We start from the raw sequence: 15,743 nt of genomic DNA on the forward strand, positions 1-15,743 counted from the left end.
CAGCGTCTTCTTGTCTGTAAGAATCCAGAGCATCCGCTAATTCTGCAATAATGTATAACTTTGCTTGACAACCCCTTCAATCTTTACAATTCAGATTTAGATTCCGATTTATTATGCGAGGTAGTGGATGCTCCTCTTTTTATATTTCAAAAGAATGCTTCATGTACAACTGTTTTTTTTTCATTTATCATCAGTTGTCCCACGGAATATTAATATCAAATTAGTTATAATTGTACAAATCTATGCAAAAGTAATGTTAGTAAAATTTACAGCCAACAAAGGAAGTTTGTATTTAGAATAAACATATACAACTGTTTTTTTTTCATTTATCATCAGTTGTCCCACGGAATATTAATATCAAATTAGTTATAATTGTACAAATCTATGCAAAAGTAATGTTAGTAAAATTTACAGCCAACAAAGGAAGTTTGTATTTAGAATAAACATATACAACTGTTTTTTTTTCATTTATCATCAGTTGTCCCACGGAATATTAATATCAAATTAGTTATAATTGTACAAATCTATGCAAAAGTAATGTTAGTAAAATTTACAGCCAACAAAGGAAGTTTGTATTTAGAATAAACATAAAAAAGTATATTCTAGCAAAAATTTCAATTATCAAGATTCTTAACATAGCAAAAATTTTAATTGATAGATGGTGGTGATCTATCTTCCGAACTCACTTTGCTTGTGCCCATAAAAGCCAAATTTTCAACCAAATCAGTGCAAAAGTGATGTAAGCAAAATTTAAAGCCAAAAGAGCAGCCAGTGAGACCACAAGAAGATTGTATCTTTTTTTAAGAATAAACACGAAAAATGTATATCTATACAAAAAAAATTTTAATTGTCAAGAATGGGATTCGAACCCATGCCCTTTCGGACTAGTACCTGAAACTAGCGCCTTAGACCAACTCGGCCATCTTGACACGTTTATAGAGTCTAAGTTTCATATAGTAATTTATTTGTAAAAACATTTACTGTCTTTCAGACTAACAGTCTCTTTTTACCGCTTTTTTATTCTGACGTCACGCACGTAATGAATGTTATTGATAAGAATCGGTGGACACTGTGCAGTGAGTGAACTTGACTCCTTGTCCACTGTCCATGCTTTAGATTGTAATTAAGCTTTAATTACTCTTTAAGGGAAGCAGAAGCACATAGAGGCTGGTTAATTTAGATATGCTGATAGCTATAGCCTATAGGGGTGTGGTAGGTGTGAGGAGTTATTAACTGACTGCATTCTAGGCTCGGGCCAGACTGGTGGTTGCTCGGTACAGGAGAATGACTGATTCAACACTGCCCCACTACTGTGCTTTTGGTCAATGACCATGGAATTCAATTCAAGCCCACTCCTAAGGAAATGAGATGACTCACAACCTCAAAGATGCTCAATTAGAAACCTTCTCATCAACTTCCAAAGGCTTGATTTGGATGCAGAAGGATTTCAAAGAAATTCATCGCTTGATTGATGAATAAAGATGCGTTATTAAATAGCCACTCTTGGGCTAGCTCAAGTTAACATGCATTCGACATTCCACACTAATCAGTGCTACAAAATTTTGGAAGAGAATAAATGGTGAATACAGGTTTGTAGTAGGATTGTGATACTGAGAACAAATATACATTAGGTTAGCCTCCTCTTCTCAGTTTCTAGCTACTATGGTGGAAGCGAATGAAACAGCTGAATTGGCTCTACTATTCTCCAGAGGAACTCATGAGGCTGCTCCTTCATGATAGGAATCCTACCTTCCCCACAGAGATTACCAACTCTGGGAAGAGTGCATCTGAATCAATCACCAACAAGCTCATCTCGACCTTCTACTCCAGATATAGAAAGTGCCTTGTCGACAACCTTTCAGAATGAATATTCCCTTCCGTTGATAGGTGACGATCTTGAATTTAATGTGTTTCCATTTCGAGCTAAATTTGTGTGCAGAACAATATGGACTATCTCATTGACGAAGCTGGAACCAAGTTTGATCAAATCGCTGCAGGTTTTCTACGCCATGTAAGAGGTTATGAAGATATGTGCAGGAATAGGATAGCAGATGATGGCTACAGATGGAGAAAGTATGGACAAAAATCTATCAAGAATAGCCCCAATCCAAGGTGTGATTTAAATCACTTCCAAATTTCTGTAGTTCTTTCATTGGATTTGGAGAAGCATGTCGACAAGGACTGCAAGTTACCTTATCCATTTATTCAACAGAACCCTAGATCAGAGTATCAAAAACTCGATAGTGTGGAGTGTGGACTAACAATCTCTAGTGACCAAATTACATGCTAATAAAGAATCATAGTATTTAGTTTAATAAGTTTGTGCATTAATATATAATATGTACTCAAACTGTACAGACGATCAGGTAAACAACGAGAATAAATACTCACTTACCCTACCCCATTTATTAATTAATGAAACGAGAGTATCTATCTTCCTACAATATATGAATTAAAAGAGAGAAATCTTAAAATTACCTACATTTAGATGAAAAAAATCTAGGAATAACACACTTCATTTTGATAGTGTAATATATCAAATTGAATCTACTTGTTTCTAGCATATACTTTATGTGAGCATTTGTACTTCCAAAATTATCATAGTATGTCACAAATGTGAAAGTGGTTAGTTTTTACAAATGTGCATAATAATCCCAATGAAGAAATCAGGAGGAAATGCCTTAAGACTATATATTTGATATGATCAAATCTTCGAAGTAATTTTCACACAATCAAATCCACTCTGCTCACCATTTTGGCAAGCTAATGAATATGAGTATATGACATGAATATATATGCAATTATAAGTCCTAAAACAAATTCACATATCTAGATAGCCAATAGATAGACCAAATTAAATGCAAAAGATCCCTAGCCCACTTCTTGTTTGATATTGCACACAAGATGACGACAGCAAGCCTGCCTGTGAATCTCAATTACTTGGGGTCCGTTACATGGATCTTATGTATGGCTATATAAATCTGTTCGACCTCTCATTCTTCATTTATTCATCATTTTCTTAATGTTAATGGCATGTCACATCAACGGTATCCTAATATACTTAATTTGTTCATCCCCTCCATCATGGAACAACTCCATCTCTTCAACTCCGCCTTTGGTCCACAGTCAAATATTTTCACAAAATATTATATTATAAACTACAGGAAAGTAAGATATGAGGGAAAAATAAAAAGCAAAATGAATTTTGTTCTAACAATATGAATTCCACTAATATGTTTATGAAACAGAACTTCGATAATGAAAAGGGTTGGGCCATTGAGTCCAGCCCACTAATCTACAACAGAAGGTTAATGCTTCAAAATTATACTACGATATTGTAAATTAAATATATATTTGTGAGATTGAATTGACTATATTTGCGTATCATAAATACAAAAAATTTAACTCGGAGATTATTATTCAAAGGATGCTTATGATAAATTCTCGTTTGAATTTCCTTTAATAAAAACAATTTTAGGGAAGGAAATTAGCAGTGCAATTATGGGGCATGGCCAAGGGCGGAGTGACGGTGATCTCTGTCTCTTGAATTTTTTTTGTTTTCTATCAATTATTCCTTAGTATCCTCAAGTCGCAACTTTATGTCCAAAAAAAAAATGATAATACCAATTAGTTGCATTGACTCAATCCCTGTGGGTGACCGGTCCGGTCCCATAAAAGTTTTTCACTGGCCATCAAGATAAATCGGGAAGCGCATGCAGCGGCCAATCCAGATGTCTAGTATCTTTTGATTGTGATCTTCATTTAAAGAAATTTTTTTACAAATATACCATAGTTGGAACGCAACTTTATGTCCACAAGGATCATCTACGCATGTGCTTGGTTTAATTATTCATTATTCATTATTCATTGCTTGCCTCTCTTAGCTTGCATTAATCAATCCTGTCACGTTACTACCACTATTCACGTAGAACCCTAGCATCATTATGATAACCCACCCTTCGCCCACCCCTTTTAGTGAAATGACACATTAAAGTGACACGACGATGCTACCGATCGATATCTTAGGGTTCGCATGCAACTTGGATTTTCTTAATTAGCACATCACATCCACGGACAATGCATCGGTATATGGTTTATGTACATATTTTATTACTTAATTAATGCCATTTATCGAGCCATTCGGAGCTCACAAGATTACTGAAGGGAACGATCACAAGATTCCTGTGTGATCTTGAATCTGGAGGGATGGGCAGGATCTCAAGTTGTGAGACCGGCCGGGAAGACGACGCAGCTCATGTGACGCTTTCTCCAGCTGCATGCGGCCATTAAACACAACTGGTAAATATAATAATTAAATAAATTCATCTCTTTGTCTTGTGAATTGACGGTTTGTTACGTTTAAGCTATAGCTATTTATATATGTGCTATTTGGTCTAAAAAGTGAAGCATCCTTTTCTTCTTCACAATAACTAAATCTTAAATTTCACTAGTAATCCAAAGAAAAAAGATAACAAAGATGATTCCATTGCATTTGGATTTCGTATATATAAATCTTTTACGCCCTCTAACCCTACCATATGGTGGTGCGACCAACATAAGTTGGTGAACGACTAAGACTAGACCTCAACTCCTTTTTTCAGACATTACTAACTATTACTTCACTTTTCTTCGTACAACAAAGTCAAAAAGAATAAAACCTACAATATATATTCACATGAGGATATTTTGGAAGAAAACAAATATTAATAAATTATTCGTATGATTCGTTAATTACTTTATATAAATTATTAATTGGCTACGTATATTTAATGTTTGTTACGGATATAATTGATTCGTTGAATAACATTAATCGGAAGTGACCTGTTGGATGTGGCTGAACAAAATGGTTGGTTGCGTGGGCCACAAACTTACAGGATGTGTCCGAATAAGCATGAAGAAACATTACATTGATTTCAAAAGAATAAACCAGCATGGATTATAAATTTTTATTTGATCAGATTGGAGTAATGGTGATTAGTAAATTAAAGTGAAACTATATAACTTGGGTTGTTCGAACACATCTAGCAAGTATGATACTTGATCATCAAAGATGGTATCTGCAATCAGTCTCAAGGACTTTCACCTATGTTAATGATCTTGACTAGCTAGTTATAGGCTAATACCCATTAAACAAACATATTACACCAATTTATAGTATTGATATTTCTTTGCGTATCAAAATTACAACCTAATTACTAGTGCATTTTTTGTGATAGATTTTGAATCACCTACCAAATATATAAACATGATAACTTTCATTTGTTGGATATATTTTATATGGACTAGCATAATTAACATATTGTTATTGGGCTTAGCTATAATGGGTAGGCTTGGCCCATTAAATCATAACAGAGGCCCCTTCTCCTAACCTTAAAATGTGGTTGTCGCCCCATTGAGACACACACGAACATTCTGGAATTGGGCGATAGGAGAAGTTTCTCTGCGTTTTTCTCTATTGCTGTTTTGAGTTTTTCTTACAGGAAAACAAGATTAACTCCTCGACATCTTCCGCTCCAGGTATTTTAACATCTAATTCTTTTATAGTGTTTTTGATCATTCATCGTATCTTGAATTAGATGTATAGTTTTTCCTTCAAATGGTATCAGAGCCAAGTTTTATGAGCCTCGATTTTGATACTTGGCCGAATCTTTTGTTTTGTATTTTTTCTTTACCAATTTTTTGTTTACAGAATAAAATTTCCTAGAATTCCTTAAAATCCCGATCAGGTTTACTGTTCCTCTTCCATCCGTTTTTCCCCTAAATTTTTTTCCCTGATCAGTTCCCTAAAATTCCTAAATTTCTGTAAGTTCTGTTGAAGCCACTGAACGTCGCTTCCGATCCAGACATTGTTGAAGTCTGTTGCCGCCGGTGGCAGATCTGGCGTCGCCGGTGAAGCCGTGGCCGGCATTTGCAGCCGCGCATCCATGCATGCAGCCGCGCAGCCGAGGAGGCAGCGGCAGTGGCAGGCGTTGGAGTGACTAGCGCAGCCGAAGAGGCAGCGGCGCTGAGCGGGTCGGCGAGCGTCGTGGTCGGCGTTGTGGGCGGATTAAGGAAAACACCGGTGTCGTGCGTTTTGGAAACCGCCGGCGTCGTGCGTTTTTTTTTTTGGGAACCACGTAAGGAAGAAACGGAAAGAGTGGGATTAAAAAAAAAAAAAAAAAAAAAACTGTTCTTATCAGTTTAATATCTGATACGTGGGGCCCACTCTTATATTAAATTAATTTTTAAGTGGGAGAGGGCCATTACAGTGGCTTGCTGCTGGGTTCTCGCGTTGCCTGTGCGCACCTTAAACTAAGAATAATGATAAAGTGCACAGTATATTTTCTAATTAAAAAAAAAAAAAAATCGTGATATTAAATTGGCTACGTGGGCCATTGGCTCACGTAGGCCACTATGATATTAACTTAATTTTTGATTGGGGAGCGCCCATTATAGTAGCTTGCTGCTGGGGTTCTCGCGCGTCGACTGTGCGTTGCACTACTGTGCTGACCTGGCGCACCCCTTACTTTATGAGAAAAAAGAACAGAAAGTTGTAGTTGGAAAGATAACATGAATTTATTATAAATTGGGATAAAATGTCATGCTATGGTTATACCTTTTTCGTGTGAGAAATAACAAACTAATTTCTTCGGAGGTAATGAATATCGAGCTAACTTAGTTTGGGACAGATTTTTTGATAGCTGCAAATCTGGGCTTAGTATATTGTTTCTATATTCTAGTTGCTGCTATAACATGGAAACATCCTCTTGCAGCATAAAACCTCTTGGAAGCATAAAATTAACATGATATCTCCATGTTCATTGGTAAAACCTCACTAGAAGCATAAGACTAACATGATATCTCCGTGTTCATTAGCAAAGGCCAAATATCTGGCGTTTACTCTTGTGCTTGTTGACAATGGATGATGTTATTTTGTCAATTTGTTGGTAATGTCTTGGCATGGCAGGTTCTTAATCTCTTTTATGTAGTATTTACCAATTTTGAAGAATTTCGTAAGGATGAAAATTGTCCGGAGATTTCTAAATCATCAGAATTTCTATATGACAAAAGTACCCGTTGTTCACTTCCTGCTAAGAGAATTAAGGATATTTTTTAAGACCATTTTGTATTGTTATTGATATTTTTTCATAGTTGTGAGCTCGCCTTCGCGAGACGGATTATGATAAAATATTATTGATTGGAAAATTATTATTAATGTGGCATTAAGAATTATTTTAATAATGCACTTACCCTATCGGTTTGTCTTTATTGATATAGTTCTAATGATTGGTAATTATATTTTAAAGTTTTCAGTATCCTTTCGATATTAGCTTTAAAATATAATTATTTTATGTGATGTGAGAATTAATTTATGCATTGTAATTCGGGACCCTTCGGCGGGATTGCATTTGCATGAGATAACTTTATTGTGGTCATAAGCTCTATTTCTTTTGTTGGATATGCTCGACAATAATCTCCCATTAATGTTTAAATTCCAGCTTTGCCTATGAGTATGAACTCTTTACCAAAGCTGAATGGAACCAATTATGAGGACTAGGTTGACTCTGTTAAGTTATTCCTTGTCATTTCTAATGTTGATGCTGCCCTTACTGAGAATGAGTCTGATGTTCCCACAACTGAATCTTCCGCTGCTGTTATAACAAAACATGAAAAATGGACTCATTCTAATAAAGTCTGTTGGCAGCCTTATGTATGCTCAAGTTTGTACACGTCCTGATATTGCTTTTGTTGTGGGTGTACTTGGGAGATACTTGAGTAAACCTGGTGTGGCACATTGGTAGGTTGTAAAACGTGTTTTGAGGTATCTGAAAGGTACCAAAATTATATGATCACATATAGGAGATCAAATCATCTTGAGGTAACAGGTTATTCTGATTCTGATTATGGAGGTTGCCCAGATGATCATAAGTCCACATCAGGATATATATTCATGTTAGCTGGAGGAGCTATCTCTTGGAAAAGTGTCAAACAAACTCTTACAGCTACATCAACCATGGAAGCAGAGTACATAGCTTGTTATGAGGCCACATGTCAAGCGATATGGTTGAAAAACTTTATTGCTGAATTTGATTTTGTGGAGAGTATCTCTAGGCCTCTCACTATATATTGTGATAACTCTGCCGTGGTGAGTTTTTCTCTCAAAAATAAAAGCTCAAAGCGGACCAAACACTTTGACACAAAATTCATGTTTGTGAGAGAGAAGGTTCAAGAGTTTAAAACTCGTGTCGAGCATATCCCTACAGAGCTTAATATTGTTGATCCCCTAACCAAAGGCATAACTGTTAAAGCTTTTGTTGACCATGTAACCCGTATGGGTGTGGTAAAGCCTTTTGATATTTTGGGTTAGTGGGAGTTTATGCTTATGTTTTGTTATGACCTCATATTTATAATATTTGAGACATTGAACAATATTGAGATATTGCTCAAATAATAACTACTGTTGATATTGCTCAAATAATAACTATTGTTGTATATATATTATGATGACATATTGTATATTGTGGAGACATTTCGGACCCAGTCTCAATTTTGTTGTTATTATATGACATCTTGGGCAATATTGTATATTGTGGAGACATTTGGACCCAGTCTCAATTTTGTTGTTATTATATGACATCTTGGGCAATATTGTATATTGTGGAGACATTTCGGACCCAGTCTCAATTTTGTTGTTATTATATGACATCTTGGGCAATATTGTATATTGTGGAGACATTTCGGACCCAGTCTCAATTTTGTTGTTATTATATAACATCTTGGGCAATATTGTATATTGTGGAGACATTTTGGACCCAGTCTCAATTTTGTTGTTATTATGTGGCATCTTGGGCAGATGTTTGGGTCATTTTACTGGGAAATAGCACTTTGTTCAAATTTTGGCATGTCATTTTGTTGGGCTTTCCCATTTATCCATATTCCATTTTGTTGTTGGGTCACAGGATATAAGTATCTTATAATGCATGATATCATTATTCCTTCGAATGTGATTTTCTGTATTATTAAGATGCTTATAGTTCCATTTTGGACCTTTTCGTGTTATGTGTTGACTTATTTTGACATCTTATTATGGTCACATATTGTTGATTAATCTGATGTATTAATTATGCTGTCCAAGTGGGAGAATGTTGGATATATTTTATATGGACTAGCATAATTAACATATTGTTATTGGGCTTAGCTATAATGGGTAGGCTTGGCCCATTAAATCATAGCAGAGGCCCCTTCTCCTAACCTTAAAATGTGGTTGTCGCCCCATTGAGACACACACGAACATTCTGGAATTGGGCGATAGGAGAAGTTTCTCTGCGTTTTTCTCTATTGCTGTTTTGGGTTTTTCTTACAGGAAAACAAGATTAACTCCTCGACATCTTCCGCTCCAGGTATTTTAACATCTAATTCTTTTATAGTGTTTTTGATCATTCATCGTATCTTGAATTAGATGTATAGTTTTTCCTTCATAATCCTCCTCACCTACTACATCAATTTGTAGCTAGTGAACTGATACTTGTACAGTAGAATGCTTGAAACTAATCCAAGAACTGAAAAGTAAACTGGATTCAATTTGTTCAGCCTAAATCAAAGTATCTAAATTCTCTTTCATATTTTTAAGCTTCCAAAATAAGTGTCTAGGTCTAGCACATGATATTATTTAACACTTGGATAGGATCACTTTTAAGAAAAGCTCCTCATTAACACAACTTTAAAGTCTGTGTTGTTCATAATGAGAACGTTGCTTGTTTCAAGCTCACGGCCATAAAATTTAGATCTCACATCATGAAATCTTTCTAGTCAATAAAAGAAAGTAGTGGAATTTTAAGTATGTTTTACATTCGAAGATCCGATTCTTACAGGTTAAAACAATTATCATTCAGACCACCGGCACAAGTTGTGTCAGTTGCCACCGTGGTATGTGGGTCTTAAATTTAAAAGAAAAATCCGCGTGCCGTCAATTCAACCGGAACACCGACCGACAAATTGACATCTGACGGGACCATTCTCCATCAACAGCTCCGATCGCAAGAAAGCCAACAGTTGGCGTTCACATTGCAGCATATCGTATGCAACTGACTTTCTACACAATCCCCGCACCGATAGGATCCTTCGAGTAAATAACGGGTCGAAAGTAGCAACTCCGTCTTCATCCGCCACTTGCCGCGGCCCGACCCCACAAACCGCGGCGCAACCCCGCGCCGTTCCGTTTTCTTCCCTCTCGCGCGCGACACTTCATCGCGAATCGTGTTCTCTTCCCTCGGCGTCTCGCTGCACGACGACCTCAACAGTCTCTCCGTAGCCAACCACCATTAACGTTGCTCATCTCTGTGGGCCTGTCGCTTCCAGTTTTCACTTTAACTTTGTGCATTAAATTTCTCCTCACTGCTATTGTTCTCCTCCTCACTTCTCACTCACTCACCTCGCTTGCTTGCTTTTAAGTACTCCACCTGCCTCCCCACTTCCTCCCATTCCTCATTCAATTCTCCCCCCTACTCATGGCAATGGCTGCAGCACTATCCGCGTTGGTGCTCGCATGCTCTGTTCTTCTTGCCGACGCCCGCATTCCTGGCGTCTACTCCGGCGGCCCCTGGCAGAGCGCCCACGCCACTTTCTACGGCGGAAGCGACGCCTCTGGAACCATGGGTATATACACATTTCGTCTCCTTACCCTGCATTCTCTTAATTGCTTGATGTGTAGCGATTTAAGGTGTCTGGTGCAGGAGGGGCGTGTGGGTACGGGAACTTATACAGCGTGGGGTATGGGGTTGAGACGACGGCACTAAGCACGGCGCTGTTCAACTCGGGGCAGAGCTGCGGGGCTTGCTTTGAGCTCCAGTGCGCTGACGACCCGAAGGGATGCAAGGGCGGCAGCATCGTCATCACGGCCACCAACTTCTGCCCACCGAATTACGCACTGCCCTCCGACGACGGTGGGTGGTGCAACCCGCCTCGCCAGCACTTTGACCTCTCCATGCCCATGTTCCTCAAGATCGCCGAGTACCGCGCCGGAATCGTCCCTGTCTCTTACCGCCGGTAATGATACATCACCTCCTCCCTCGCTCTGCTTTTTAATTAAGCGGAAAAAAATTTCGTTGTGCAGTTTACTTAGTTTAATGGTTGATTAACCAATTAAAAGGTTTTTTTTAAACTAAGACAAACTAAAAGGAAGCAAACATGCCACGACTGCTGCAGTGCGGTAGTTCTAATGGTCCCTCCTGTAGAGCACATGACATGTTCGCCAACCACTTGCCACTGCCCCCATCAAATCTCCTATTTTCCCCCGCCCGTGATCTGGTGCTCCACTCGCCATTAATTCACGCGTCCCAATGCCGCGGTGAACATGGCATACCCAGACCGCCGCATGTGCCCGAGCAGACCTCTTGGCCCATTCCCTTTCCGCACCGCGACTGTTTGTCAAATTGTCAAAGAGAAATTGACCTCACGTCTTAACTGGCAGGGTGCCGTGCCGGAAGACCGGTGGGATCCGCTTCACTGTCAACGGCCATATGTACTTCAACCTGGTACTGATCACCAACGTGGCCGGCTCCGGTGATATCGTGCGCGCCAGCGTGAAGGGGTCCCGCACAGGATGGATGCCCATGTCGCGCAACTGGGGCCAGAACTGGCAGTCCAACGCCGTCCTTGTCGGCCAGGCCCTCTCCTTCCGAGTCACCAGCAGCGACCGGCGCACCTCCACCTCCTGGAACATCTCTCCCGCCAACTGGCAGTTCGGCCAGACCTTCTCCGGCAAGAACTTCAGAGTCTAGTTTAGTCTTTCTGCGCCAACACGCCGAACGCCTAGATTGCATCCCTCCTGCAGGTGCTGCACCAACCTTACCTCTCTACGTATGGTGTCTTATTTTTTAATCGTCCGGCGCCAATTCCTCAGTCTAAGTAGATGAGAAGAACCGCGAATTTGCTATAGTTTTTTAGTTGGGTCCTCGACTAAGGTCTTTCATGTGTGGTGTCTTGATGTTATCTAGTAGTAGCGGTGGTGGTAATTACGGCAGTAGCAACAGCTGAAGTGGCTGCAGATCAAAATGGTTCATGTAGCCCGCAGCTGCCTAATATATATACACATATATCATTGTCTTATTGTGATTGCAAGTTCTGATTTGATGCATTTGGTCTAAGCTCATGTTTCAGTTCTTCAAATTGGGAATGTGAATTAGATTAAGTAAATTAAGACCCACCGTCCTCTCCGAAGTAAAAGTGGAAAAAGTCAGGTGTTGACCATGGGCCATGCCTGTGATTCTTGCGACTTCCAATTACTTTTTACGCCACCGACTCGAGACCAGCCAACTTCCGTAATGAAGTGATTGCAGATGCCTATCTCTTGACGAAGCTTCCTGCGCGGTTTTGTTTTCCTTCCTTTTGTGAAAAATAAAAACTTTTAGTGTCTGTTTGATCAAAATATGGAGGATCGATCCATATTTAACTAACCGCATGAGATAAAATAGTCTTCCTGTGCTCGCGGTCAATGGTTCTGTAGACTTCACTGAATATTGCTTTCAGGTTCCTTCGACATTAATGATTTACATCTAGCTGTAAAATTGGCAGGATCATGATTTTAGTCTGTGATTTCAATCAGAAAATTTGATTATCAGTTAGCATAAAGAGGGCACAAAGCTAATTTCACTGAGCCACAGAGTTACTAGGAAGTCCAGTTACCCACCCCGTTTAGTTTCGTTCAAAATTACGTACCAGATAATCAAATTTGATAATTCGCGACCCAACCAAGGCATCTCGATGTGTAATATAATTTGTGAAAAAACTAAAACAAGTAAATTAAGATGCCATCGTAGCAAGATTAGATCACATCACAGATCGAACAGTGACGTTGGTCTAAATGCCCTGCTAATGCTCACAGTTTACGAGTCAACATCAACATTTCCATAGGAGGCAAGTGTCGTGAGGACTAAGAGCTGAATAACGACCTTAACTAATTAGAAGATAAGTGAAATGATGGTGTATAACGCACTGATAATATTAGCGTCGGCCGACTGGCGAGAAATTAACACGTGTCCCTAAATAACATAACTTATGTTGTTAACCTAACATTATATCATACAAACGGTAGCTCGCACGACGAGCAAGGAGCTAAACTCTTATTCAATCGTCATCCATATGGCAGTAAGCCGAGCTAGGTTAAATTTTATGGTGTTTAAATTTATTTGATAACGTAATCGAGCTAAATCAAATTAAAAATAAAATAAGTTATTGAAACAATTGTTAAGTTTGATTTATTTTTTTTTATGAGTTTGAATTCGGTTCATTTAGATTGGACTTCCAATTCAAACTTATTTAATTATTTAAAATTTTTACATTTTAAACTTATTTACTTGGTTATTAAATTTGATAATGTAAATTTATTTATTTAGTATGTTGATAAAAATGGTATTGATAAATATTATTTTAAGTATTGTTCATAAACACTAAAGAATTAAACATGTATGTATTTAAATTTATTTGTTTAATTTAATAAATTATTTAAATTTAATTATATATATATTGAATGAATATAAATAAATTTTATTAAATTAAATATTAATTTTATTTATAATCGTCCGATTTATTTACCGTTGATATTTCTATATATTATTTATTTATTATTATAGACAAGGAGACCAACAATTAGGTACAGGTGCCAGAAGCATCTCAGCTATCTTCAATGCGCTTGGGGACCAGCTCAGGCACGTAGGGACTAGTGGGGTCAATAGATCCATGTAAATGTAACAAACCACAATTTATCTCACTAAATCACGTACTTATTACTTAATGTTCCAAATTCCTAGATATTCAAATCATAGATCTTATTTTTAAAAATTTTAAATTACAGATCAATTTCCTAAAATAGCCCTCCGCCTTCTGCGTCTCACTGCTTTATTCTCCTACTTAAACCAAATCAACTAACAGCCACTCGAACAAGTGATAGAAGTACTCGATAAAATACTCGCAAGCAGATGAAGGGTGTATTTCTGGAAATAAGTGTTATTTGGTAATTAAAAAATAATGTGCTTAATATTACATTATCTTAAAAATTTTATAATCTTCACGCTAACGTGATCTATATCTGATCATTTTCTTCAATCAAATCTAATTTTATTTGACAGATAAAATTGTTTAGTTGTTATTATATTTTCGCCCCAATGACTGTGACAAACTATCGAAGATTCTATTTGCTGTAAAGTTTGAACAACAGAGACACATAAATAGCCACGCGCTCATGAAAAGTTTCTATTTCCCTTTTTAAAATTTTAATTCTATCTTAGAAATGAAAAGTTGAAGAAAAATCATTAACAAAATAAAGTTGCGTATAGAAATTTAATCAGACAGCAAAATCCCAAGTAGGAAGATTTAATCAGACAGCAAAATCCCAAGCAGATCAAACCACAAAACTATATTTAATAGCATTTTCTTTAAAAAAAAACATTATCAAAAAGTGCAATTGGATTGATATGACACTTGTCTGCAAATAGCTGACGGTGGCAGATGGACCCATCCTGAGAGCATCCGCAACGTACGTCGCGTTATAACGCCATGGACTCCACTAGCAGGTGATCGACTACCACGACCTAATTGTGAAAAAAAAAAAAATACATGGTCCACCACTGGATGCTCTGAAGTAGCCCGGATGGATAGGCCGCTGCGCTCTACAGACTACAGTGCGGCAGATGGTCCCTCCCTTCCCTGCAAGTAGCCCAAACAGCCCTCCCATGTGCCTCTTCGTCGTAGATAGGCATCCACAGACCTCGATCCAGCTACAAACCCACACACTTCCCGAAGTGTGAATCATTTCAAGCCCACGAGGCATGCAGTTTGCGCTCTCCATTAGTTTGGGGGCAGTAACAAACTCTTATCTTTTTTTTTTTTTTTAAGACTTTCATACAAATTAAAACGGCTATAAACCCGGAAGCTTGTCTGTCATAAAAAAGAATAACGATATTATATTAAATTTTAATAAAATGAATATAAAGATTGATCTTTAAATATGTATAAGCTATTCGTTTGATAGATGAATCAAAGCATAATCATCTACCTTTAGATTGTTTTTTTTTTAAATTGATATTGGAGACGTGAGGCACTAAACAGAATCCTAGCAGAGACCTATAAAAAAGTATTGAGAATGGATCCACCCTGAAGTCTAGCTTAGATATACTCAAAACAACTGATTAAGTGATGATAAAATTGACGAAGAGTAAATAAACATTATCTTGTAGATGAACGTACGTACGATGTCTTTTTCACATTGGATTCGGAAGGAATCTTTGTGGATCGTCCCATAATTGTGAGGGGACGTAGTACATGCCAATCAGAATGCCTCAAATTGTCTATGAGACATGTGGTCAGAGTCCTAGGTGCGCTGGTCACTGCAAGATAGCAGTCACCATTGCCATTGAGTTTAATAAAATGCTCTCGAGTTCATTTCATGCTCGACTTTTTTAAAACAAAAAGTTAAACTCGAACAAGTTTAAACATATTCAAGATTGATTCGACCCATTTACACGCATATGCATGAGTGTGGTCGGACCTGCTTATTTCTCAGGATGGATCTGGGCCACTAGCCAAATTATGGGCAAGCCATGCTCTGATCCGTGCATTGTTGGAATGATAAATATTGGTAAAAAAGTAACGAGCAGCAGCAGTCGAAGTCAGCGACGAGGGCAGCGCATGTGCAGCGCATTGGTGTTTATGGCAGCTAGCGACGAGAGCAAGTGCATGTGCAACAACATGGTTCTATGGATGGATGG

The 15,743-nt window shown here is 37.9% G+C and overlaps 1 protein-coding gene, 2 non-coding genes and 1 pseudogene across 3 annotated transcripts; 3 read left to right on the forward strand and 1 right to left on the reverse strand.

Annotated features, from left to right (window-relative positions):
* Nucleotides 1-848: 848 nt before the first annotated feature.
* TRNAL-CAG (transfer RNA leucine (anticodon CAG)) lies at nucleotides 849-929 on the reverse strand. Its single transcript has one exon. It is a non-coding gene; the product is annotated as a tRNA-Leu (tRNA).
* Nucleotides 930-6,096: 5,167 nt separating this feature from the next.
* LOC141825783 (U2 spliceosomal RNA) lies at nucleotides 6,097-6,290 on the forward strand. Its single transcript, XR_012601538.1, has one exon. It is a non-coding gene; the product is annotated as a U2 spliceosomal RNA (small nuclear RNA).
* A 68-nt stretch (nucleotides 6,291-6,358) lies between these two features.
* LOC141825814 (U2 spliceosomal RNA) lies at nucleotides 6,359-6,504 on the forward strand (annotated as a pseudogene).
* Nucleotides 6,505-10,280: 3,776 nt separating this feature from the next.
* On the forward strand, nucleotides 10,281-12,117 carry LOC141823176 (expansin-A4-like). Its single transcript, XM_074710436.1, has 3 exons — nucleotides 10,281-10,635; nucleotides 10,713-11,025; nucleotides 11,450-12,117. The coding sequence occupies exons 1-3, from the start codon at nucleotides 10,488-10,490 to the stop codon at nucleotides 11,757-11,759; spliced, it is 771 nt and encodes a 256-aa protein (XP_074566537.1). The 5' UTR covers nucleotides 10,281-10,487; the 3' UTR covers nucleotides 11,760-12,117.
* Nucleotides 12,118-15,743: the final 3,626 nt, after the last annotated feature.

The sequence above is a fragment of the Curcuma longa genome, chromosome 3 (assembly GCF_044706935.1).
Source record: "Curcuma longa cultivar G26 ecotype Majalengka, Jawa Barat chromosome 3, ITB_CL_G26_1.1, whole genome shotgun sequence".
Classification (NCBI taxonomy): domain Eukaryota; kingdom Viridiplantae; phylum Streptophyta; class Magnoliopsida; order Zingiberales; family Zingiberaceae; genus Curcuma; species Curcuma longa.